Genomic DNA, 11,375 nt, shown 5'->3' on the forward strand with positions numbered 1-11,375 from the left:
TACTTGGGAAGGGTTAAATAAGTCAGTAATGATATAACTTACGACTTATACATACATATTTGTATACATATATTTATTACAGACACTCTTTGAGACAATAAATTCTAAAAGGAACATAGATTTTGTCTTTGATAATTTTAAAATGGAAGTGCACTCAAAATGATGGAAAGAATCTGTTGAGGTTGAAAGGAAGTGAATAGAACTCTTCACTTCGAATATCATGATTGAAATTCCTGAATTTTTCCCACCAATGTCTCCCACTGTCTCTGCGAGTTAAGCTATCTCCGCGACTCAAAGTTAAGTCCAAGAAGTAAGCAACCATGATTGCTACAGTTGCTGGGGATGAGAAAATCACTTGCACTATATCGTTGAACTGCAAAAGGAGTTACAATGAAACCATAAGAATAAACAATGGTAACAGTAAAATAAGAAGAATGAAGGAAACTTGTTTTAAGTTAATTATACAAACCGCAGCGGAGCCAGTATGAACAGGGCCATGTCCAGATATCAACAGATATTCGTTGAAATACTGTTGAACTGATAAACCGAGGAAGAGAGAGAGTCCAAGGATGAACAATGACCTATAGCTGTTTAGATTGCAGAATTGAAGAAAACCAAGCCCAGCTGAGGCTGCTCATCATAAAGTGATTCAACTAAATCAGAAATAATTCAGGAATAAAACATCAAGTTACCAAATGGAAATACATTTTACACATAAAAATGGGTAAGAGTTATTTTCCCTAATTCATGTTGCATTATATTCAATGCATTGGCCCAAGCAACACATAAATCAGTACATCACACACTTACCTACGTAGGCAAAGAGAACGCAGTAAATAGCTGCTATAATTGACAGAGGTATTGAAGCAAGAACTGCTCCAAATTTTCCTGCACAGAAGCACAAACATGAACGCTTAAATAAAAAATCAGTAGAACAAAATAACACATGTAAATCAAGATCAGTTTGATTCGTTCATAGTGGTTGGTTGGACTGTTTAGATGAGGTAGATTGGAGTTGAATATATGAAATCATCATACTGCTATGATATCCAATTCATTTTATTCCACCTTTTGTGGATACGCCAAAATAGAGCCTTACACCAAATCAAGAGTTTAAGAAATTGAAGAAATTGTTTCAACACCTAATATAGAGAAGAAAAACATGAATCCAGCTGATATTTGAATGACTCTGCGGCTTCCTACTCGTGTTAAACCCAGGAGTCCTGCATTTTCACTTAATGTCAAGGAAAGACAATTAGATAATGCCTTTAGTACAAAAGCAAAAGAAAATCATCAAGGTTCTTAGATTTTTGAAAACAATTCAGGAAACATCATTTTCAGACAGCAACTTAGGTTCATGGTTTAAGAATACAGCTAGTCAGATGATTTTTTAAGGCAATAAAACATACACTGATGCAGTGGATCCAGTTCCTGTGCCAAAAAGGCCATCCAAAAGAGTGCCAATGCCCTGAAATCGACAAACATTAACATATGAGTCTAAATTTTGAAAGTAATTGCATGAACAAATGTAATGTCAGAGAATCGCATAGCACCAGCCAGCCAACACCACGACTAAGCACAGAAGGTGGAACAGGGGTTGCACTTCCAAATCTTGATGCTGCAATGAATGTCCCTGTTGACTGTCCCCAGAGAATGAAAAGGAAAAAAATTATATAAAAGGACATCCAAATGAAAAGAACTTTAATCATGTACCTTTAGTTAGAAATTGTCAATTCAAGAAGATAGCATAAAAAAGACCCAAGAGAAGTTCACAGAATTCTTGTAATCCAATGAATAGAGTCAAAAGTTATAGCAATCATCTGCACAAGATTGTGGACACATTAAAAGAAACAAAAGCAAACCTCTACAATTGCAACAAGAGAAGCAGCAATCACAGCAAAAGCATCACCAGCATTGAAAGAAGGGCGTCCCCATTGAAATGGATATGGAACTCTTATCCTACATAAATGAAGAGAGATTTAATTCAAGGGCGATCCATTAAATGATCATACATATCCATATGAATGAATTTACAATTACCAAATGATCAAGAATGAATTTGTGTATTTTATGAAGAGGTGATCTAAACACACTCATGTCCTGGCACATAGTTGCAAAAACTACTTTGATCCTTACATACCATCATCTATTATAGAATATAATACGTAGTTCTGAAAGCATGATTCTTATAATACAAGCAACTTATTAAGACTAACCAAGGAGCAGCACTAATTAACCCAGATCGATCAGTACGGCAACTTAGTTGGGTTTTAGGCGATCTTTTATTATAGGCACCAGCAGCAGTCAAAATTTCAGCAAATGCCCATGCAATTCCAATTGAGACTATGATTGCAAATCTATCAGCTCCTCTTGATTTCATCTTTTGTGGAATGTACTGCAAGGCCATTTATTTAACATAAGTAGAAATATCAATTCAAAGTGTTGATTTGTTTTGGTATATAATATACACAGATAACAACTCAGTTCTTGCAGTACTACTATTTTAATTTGTTACTTAAATTTTATAAGAGTTTTTTCAAAACAAGTGAAATTATGCATATATCAATATCAAGCCATGTATTTTGTGGTCCCGATTATAAATATTCTCTACAACAGACAATCTTATAGAAGCCTGCAAGAACAATCTTAGTCTGAAACGTTTCCTACACACAAAACTTGAACGTGGTACCTTGCTTAAGGAAATCATTACTAGTTTAACTTAATGATGGAAGACCCATGAAATTTAATATGGAGGGATTTGGATATTATATTAAAAAAGAGTTTTGTCTCACTAATCACTGTCTTGTTGCTGTAATAGAATTAAATTAAAATGGATGAGAGAATGCTAAAGAAAGTAACATACCTGGGACAAGATGATAATGATAACTAATGCAGGGAGACCAATTTCAACACAATCTGCCAACTACAAGAATCATTGTTTGTTAAACAACTAAGAATCACATGAAAGAAACTGCCACTATGCATAAGAAAAGAGCAAAGAGTGTACTTTGGGAAATCCTAACATAAAGAATCCTAGTCCAGTCAGAGTGACAAGAGGGGCTACACTAAGCGGGCTGAGAAACCTGCAGTATCAACTAGTATAGTGAACTTTACTATTCTGAAATATTGCTGACTTCTACAAAGAGCAGATTGCAAAAGAGTAATCAAGAGATTCTCTGGTATGTCATCTACCTGGCAAATATCCTCCAAAAGCCAAAAAAGCCAACAATGATTTGGAAAAACGATGCAACAATAAGTGCTCCTTGTATGGCTCTCATAGATTGTTTAAATCTCTGAAAAAAGTCAGTGAAGAATCAATTGCCTTTAGTAACATGCACAACACTTCAAAACTACTCATGAAAAATAGTTAATTTTCCAATGAGAAACAGCATATCTATACCATCTATTAATTATTTTCACCAATAATTAGAGAGAGCTATACTGCAACAATATCAACACATAACAAATAGGGGCTAACCTGATGTGGATCAGCAAATACACTCATTCTGCTAGAAAAGGCAATGGAAACAGCAGGAATTAGAAAAGAATAGGATGCTCCAACAACCACTGGAAGCCGTGTGCCAAACAACGTTTGCAGAAGTGTGTTAATGGCAGCAACAAAAAGTAGAGTCTGTATTGTTTCAGCCTTTTCTACCTATATTTTTATTTTAAAGAAAAAGAAATTAGACTCAAATGGAAAGACATGACTGCAGAGTATTAAAAATTTGCATTACATTGCCACCACCGATCAAAGGGACAAGGATGGTGGAAACAATGACAATGGTCCCAAGCACAACCAGATAATGCTGAAACCCGAGAATGACCCCTTCAGCTGCAACCAAATTAAAGACAAAAAAGAACATCCTCGTAAAAAAAAAAAAAAAATTGTCAAAAAAAGTTGAGTTTAGATACATAAAAAGGCCAAGGGTGGAATTTACGCCATGAGGGAGAACTGGTAACACAGTAATCAACACCCGGAAGTTGGTCCTTAACAGGATGAGGTAGGAATTCATCAGCCTTTCCTCCTCCTCCACCAGCTGCCATTGTTTCTCTTTATCTCTAATGTTTGTTTTGTTTAATCAGTAGTTTAATTTTCTTAGTCGATGTTTCTTATAATGTTCAGAGAACAAAACAGGTGTGTACTGTGTCTGTTACGAAATGGTCCAGAATGAAAATGATGAGTGAGAGTTGGCACGGGCGTTGTGACTCTACCCTCTGCCTGAAACGCTTTTCCACATTCACCTGGCACACTTTTCAACAACTCTCACAGAACCCTGTCATTTTCTTCACTGTACTCATGGGACAGAATTGTAACATCATAACACGAGCAGGGTAAGAATCAATAACAGTACCACAATGCCACCAGATATAATCGTTATTAAAACTTTCTACAAGATAATTTCAGATTAAATTTATATTTGTTGAGGAAAGTTAGAAAACGTGAAATTAAGCGGAAAGTTAAGAAAATGTGTGTATAGTTACTAATAAACGAAAACAAAATAAAATTCTATCGTGCTTTTTACACGTGAATACTAATTCTGGCCAAACAACTTTCAGGTCATTGATCTGGCCATTGATTTGTTTAAGAGCACATCTATGGTCAAAATTGAGTGGTGCACCATGGACGGCTTTTTACTAGATTCTCGCAGTGACGAGGTTACCTTAATTGGTTTGTTGAAGTCGGTATTGTTAGCTTAGCTTACTATTACTACTAACTTTCTTTTTTATTTGCTTGTACTACATTAGGGTTTCAGGGGTCAAATGTTGGAACACCAAACGAGGAATATCATGTCTATGGTTCACCACCTTAAACCTATGCAAAATTAAAACAACACTGATTCAACAACTTCCATGTTGATGTTTATTAATGGTCAGATGTTATGTATAATAATATATTTATAAGTCTATAATGTATTTAAAAAAAAAATAGTTTATATTTTGTATCTGCATTAAGTAAGTTGTCCATCAAAACATGTAAGTATATTACTTGTTCTTTTTGTTGGGTAATGGTTATTAGTTAGTTTTTATACTAGTATTTCAACTTGGATCATTTATCAGTATCTGATATATGTTGTGTTTGATATTTTAAAATATTTTAACCATATTTATTAATGAAATATCTAATTTATAAAGTTGTAATATACTACAATAAATTTTTTTAATAGTAATCAATTCTAATAATAATAAATAATTAGCCACTAAATAATGACTAAATTGACAATTAAAATAATTTTAAAAAAATATAATCGATCACGATCTCTCTCACTTTTCCTTCTAAATATCACCAACCTTGTTTTTTTAAATTATTATCAAGAGACAAATTGTTACAAAAAAGAAACGAACCCACGAAATTAATTACTTGTGTCTATCTTATTTCATTGCCTGATTCAGCTATAAATTTCCCTGTCTACCACCATTTACAAATAAAGCAATATATGTCACAACTTATTGAGGTGAAAGTTTAAATAGTAAAAAAGTAAAAAATAATTAAAGAAAAGAAAAAGAGACTGGATGTACTCAAGAGGAGAAAAATTAAAAGAGGAAAACTGTGTGAATGGATTTCAATTTATGATGAAGTATTGTAGTGTAATTTTTGAACATTGTATGGTGTGTTCCAACCAATAACTTCTAGACAGTAAATTAAATTTAAGAAACATGCAATAACTTCTGTTTTCGGTCCTTTATTGTGAAGGAGAAAGATAACTAAAAACAACCCCCTGAAGCTAAAATACAGAAAGAAGAAAAAGAAGAAAAGAGCGCATGCATTATATTTGGAAGGACTTTTCTTTTTCTTCGAATTTATTATTGCCAGCTTCAGACATACCAAACACTGTCATGAAATACTATTTCCGGTTCAAACATCATCCTCTTTCACGCGACTTTTCAGATGTAAAAGTATATTGTTGACACATTTTTTTAAAGGTATAATAAGTGATTTAGTACTTAAACTCTTTTTTTTAATTCGATTTGGTTATCATATTTTTTTTGTTAGTTTAATTTAGCACATCAATTATTTAAAATGGTTTAATTTGGTAAATTAAAGTTAATACTATGTCTGTAAATGACACGTGTCAAACCATGAAATTTTTCTATTTTTTTTTAATTTTTAATTTTTTTCTATAAATTTTTAATCTATCACATGTCATGTTATTGTCGTGCCACGTGACAGTGGTAAAACTTGTTTTCAATTTAGTCATCTATTTAAAAATTTTGGTTCAATTCAGTATCCCTGTTTTTTAAAATGATCTAATTTTATCTTTTTCAATTTTAGACCAAATTAGTAAATAAACTTAATTACAACTTATATATACATGTTACAATAATTTTTTTTAATATATACATCAAATCACTTCACCTAAATACTCAAATTATTTTATTTTTTACATTTTTACCTTTATATTTTTGTACACTTGAAATTTTTTACACTTGTAAAAAATAAAATAATTTGAATATTTAGGTGTAATGATTTCATATATAAATTCAAAACAATAATTTTAATATGCATATATAAGTTATAATTAAACTTATTTACTAATTTGGTCTCAAATTTGAAAGGATAAAATTGAATTGTTTTAAAGAATTTAGTACTAAATTGAATAGAAAATTTTAATAGAAGACTAAATTGAAAACAGGTTTTATCACTGCCATGTGTCATGACTGTAAACTGCCACATGGCACGATAGTATTCTGACACATGGCAAATTATAAATTTTTATAAAAAAAATTAAAAAGTCAAAAAAAAGTTAAAAAATTTCACGGCTTGACACGTGTCCTGTACGGACACGGTGTTAACTCCAACTTAACGGAAATGACCAAATTAAACCCTTTTAAATAATTAGGACACTAAATTGAACCAACCAAAAATATGGGTATCAAATTGAACTAAACCAAAAAATTAAGGGACCAAATAAGTAATTATACATTTTTTAAATCTAACCACTTAATAAGGTTTTTATTAATATAATAATAATAATAAATTCAAATTTTTTATATCTATTCGCATTTGTTATTATATATACGATTTTTTTTTGTTTTCAGTTTTTGCTTTTTAAATAATTTTTTCTAAATTAAATAATTATTTTATTAATTTTATACTGCAAATGATATTTTTTGGGTTAAATATGTTTTTGTCTTCCAACCTGTAGTGAAAATTGAAATTAGTACCTCTTGGAAACCTTGAATCAATTCAGTCTCTCATCTTTAGACATTTCTGGATTTAGTCTTTTAAACCATTTTTTTTAAGTTTATTTGACGTTTAAAATATATTTTCAGCTAATATTGAAACGAAAATGTGTCAAATGGTGTCAACAAACTAAAATACTATAGTGAATTATGTTTGAAATTTCAAACAAACTTAATAAAATTTGGTAAAAATGACTAAATTCACGTATTTACATAATTGAGAGACCAATTTGGTTCAAAGTTTCCAAAAAGAACTAATTCCAATTTTTCACTGAAAGACAAAAAACATATTTAACCCTATTTTTAAAAAATTTTACCATTAATTTATTTAACTGTTTTTTTAAGTTAATATTTTTTAATTAAAAATTACGTACAAAATAATAAAAAATGTTTACAATAAAAACATACAAAGTATTTATATTTATATTTAATTTTTAATTATAATAATAATAATAATAATAATAATAATCATAATTTTATTACTTTTTATTATTATAAAGAAAAGTAAACACATGTGATAATGCAGTAGCATTAAGAGAGTAAATAATTTTTTTTTTAAAATGTACTAATAGTAAGTACTCATTTAAGATAGGATAAAAGGTTAACTCAATTATTTATTTAAAACATTCTTAAAAAAATCGCATTAATTCTTAAAGTTAAATTAAATCAATAACAAATGTTTAGAAAAAGTGTCATCAATAATTAATATTTTTTGTCTGTTTGTTATCTAAATTTAATATAAAGAATTAAAATTTTCTGATTTATAAATTGTATTTCATTTTCTACTCGTATAATTAACTCACCTGTTCTAAAATTGGTAACAATTTCACTAAATAAACTTCAACGCATACTCTTTGATGGTTGTCAAAGCCGTCTCAACATATGACAACCTCCTTTTTTTGGGTCTGATAGAATATGTAAAATTATAGTAAATATTTTTAATATTTTTCACAATTTTTAGTATTTTTTTTTTACATTTTATATTAGGCTAGTTAATATAAGCCTAGTTAGTTAACCTAATTACTTTTATAAATTTTATTTATGTTGATACTTTTGCGTATGATTGACCTATGGAATATAATTACAAAACAAATTCCTTAAAAAATATTTTATATGTGAGATTTTTGCAATAAGAGAAGTGGTACATATTCATATAAATTCAATGCAAGGGACTTTCATGAAAGGTTGTAACGTGTAGGGAGGTTGCAAGTGCTTTGCAACGGTCACACTAGGTTGAAGATATTAGGATGAGATAAAGTTTCACGATGTTAAAAATGACAAGGGAAATGAAATGTATAAAACCAACAGTAAATTATTTTTTCATACAATTAAATATATTCATAGTGATAAATTTCGATGTAAAATTGAATTTTGTTTTTCTTCCAAATTTTTATATATTTTGATCATTGAATTTAAAAAATAAATGGTTATAATTCTTTCAACATAATAACGATAATTTTGTTGAACTCGTTAAATAATGTTTTAAATTGATATTTGAATTAAAATGTGTTAAAATGGTGTAAATAACTCAAACGTCATTTTTTTCAAATATTTTTAATTTCTCCCAATTCAAAAATCTAGATTGCATTAAGTTAAACACCACAATCAAAGTTACAGTAAATAAACGATCATGTCACTGTATAGTGCATCACGATATTGAAAAAGTGATGTATATACACGACTCTGTTATCAATTTTAACGGAATTAAAATTTATGACTAAATTAAATAAAAATTATAAAGTATGACCAAATTAAATAAACTTACCAAATAATTATTTAAACCTAACTTATATAACTTGTGTATTAATTGATATATTGCACACGGTAGAGACTATTTCACGATATTAAATTCAAATAATTTCTCTTTCCTTCTTTCCTTTGAACTTTCATAAGAAAACTTATATTGCCTATTGAGGTTTTTATGTGGAGTATTTTTTTCTTGATTGTCTTGTGACTTTCATGAAAGTAGGAAATGTTTTCTCTTAGTTTTATGTGCTGTTAGGTTTGTCGTGGTGTGTTTGTTTGCTAAGTTTACTTTTTTTTTTTTGGAAATGATCTAGAAAATCCTTTAGCATTATTTACTCAATACTCTTCAGAACCTGTATATCTTATAGAACAAAACTCCACCTAAAGGAAACTATATTTATTTATAACTTTCACTGGAACATATTTAACTTGGAAGCTAATGAAATTGCATTAGATTACTTGTAATGTAAATGCTCATGAATTCTTAGTAATGGAATGATTGATGTTTAAATTAGATTATGCTTGTAACACAAAATGTTGTATATTGAGATGGATTATTTGTATGTTATGAATCTTATTAAATTGATAAGAATTGCTGAATAACTTTATTTTAGGAAATTATTTTATTAGTATAAAATCTTGTATCAAACTGAATTAGGTAAAAAATGAGATATTCTTTTATGTATAAACTAAATTTATATGGAGTGGGGTTTTGCGAGGTTTGATTTATTAAAAAAAAATATAAGGTAAAAGCTTACAAACATGGTTTCCTAAGATTATTTTTGAATTTAAACTTATATTTAAGTTAACATGGACACGGAAATATATACCAATTTTTTAAATATATCAAGAGACCATTCCTAATTTGAAGCTATCAATCAAGCACTAAGTTATTATCAAAGTGAAGAGAGGTACAACAATTAAATGAGTCATCCAAAACAACTTGGTTCAATGGATCGTTTGGTATTTTTAAAACATAAATTTAAATATTTAAAAAAATACTTTTCATTTTTAGATCAAGTAAATTGAGTTAAATTAAACTTATATTAAAAAAAAAATATTTTCGAGACCCAATTCAATTTAAATCGGTAATATTTAAGTTTGTATGAGTATGAGATGAAAATAATTAACAAAATATTTAAAAGTACTCTTTTGTGTAGTTTATTTATAATTTTGGCTCATGACACATGTTTTGTTCTGATCATGGCAATAGTTGTCCATGCATACAGCTGCCACAAATTACTGGTATCCTCATATAATTGTTTGTCCATCCGGTCAGGTTTTAAGTAACACTTTAGATGAGTCAAGTCAATTTTTCTAGAAGAAGTCAAATTATTTTTTATACTTCTCATTTGACAAATTTACATTTGCAATTTAAATTTCTTTGATGGGCTTCCATTTGTTATTCCATAGGAAACTTATGATTTTTATTTAAAAAAAGGTATATTTATTGTTGTTAAGCAAACACGGAAAAAGACGAAGACTAAAACAGAGAGAAGTAACCAGATCTAAAAGAAAGAGGGACCAGTTGGGACTAGCGAAAGACATTTTAAATACAATAGCTTATTTTATGTTATTATTCTCATTATCAGTAAAAATATAAAATTTACGAGAGGTAAACATATGAAATTTATTAAAATTTTTAAAAAGTATTTATATATTAATTTTGGTTTATAAAAAAGAAAGTTAGAGATCGAAAGATAAGGAAACTCCATCACTGCTTGGGATGCGGATATAAATGTTGCCGATTAAATAATCTGATGAAAAAGAAAGATATAAATTGTTTTGTTACATAGCAAATTAACTTAAAAATAAATAAATAAAAGGAACCTTGTTTGAACGACTATTATTGTGCTAATATGATAAGATAATGTTTTATCCTGTCATTTTATAATGCACTTTTTATTTCCATGAAAAGGTGAGATACAACTAAACATTCATTGCCAGATATACTCTTATATTCAAGAAGGATAACAGAACCTTTTTCTCTTTTATATTCTTTTCTAACTTTTTTCTTATAATATGAGATATAAATTTGTTATAATAGTAATTAAAATATTAGAAATGACTTTATATTTTTAAATTATAATAATATTTTAATACAACAATAAATTATTTATTTATTGTTTTATGTATTTTATACTGTTATAAATTGTATATGAACAATATTGTTTTATCTTATTAAATTAACAATAAATGTTAATTGATAAAAAGAAAAGAAAAGTGCAGAGTCGCGTAACGCGCATTTGACACGGAATATACCCATTCCGAATACCACAAGTGAAAAAAAAAATTGGTAAAAGAACATATTGAATAAGAAGAAGTTACAGAAGCCAACAATTTATGGTTCCGACCAGGACGTGTGACCATGACAGGTTGCTTCCTGTTCCTTACCAAACATATAACTCATTATTATATTATTTAAATTATATAAGTTTTTATAAATA

The 11,375-nt window shown here is 28.8% G+C and overlaps 1 protein-coding gene across 1 annotated transcript; it reads right to left on the reverse strand.

The window, feature by feature from the left end:
• On the reverse strand, positions 1–4,177 carry LOC114190304 (nucleobase-ascorbate transporter 4-like). Its single transcript, XM_028079136.1, has 14 exons — positions 3,939–4,177; positions 3,735–3,832; positions 3,479–3,655; positions 3,193–3,293; positions 3,008–3,083; positions 2,864–2,923; positions 2,217–2,395; positions 1,863–1,959; positions 1,554–1,640; positions 1,410–1,468; positions 1,143–1,234; positions 811–888; positions 470–630; positions 1–373 (listed from the first exon to the last, which is right to left on the reverse strand). The coding sequence occupies exons 1-14, from the start codon at positions 4,042–4,044 to the stop codon at positions 155–157; spliced, it is 1,590 nt and encodes a 529-aa protein (XP_027934937.1). The 5' UTR covers positions 4,045–4,177; the 3' UTR covers positions 1–154.
• Between the last annotated feature and the right edge of the window lie 7,198 nt (positions 4,178–11,375).

The sequence above is a fragment of the Vigna unguiculata genome, chromosome 7 (assembly GCF_004118075.2).
Source record: "Vigna unguiculata cultivar IT97K-499-35 chromosome 7, ASM411807v1, whole genome shotgun sequence".
In the NCBI taxonomy this organism is placed as follows: domain Eukaryota; kingdom Viridiplantae; phylum Streptophyta; class Magnoliopsida; order Fabales; family Fabaceae; genus Vigna; species Vigna unguiculata.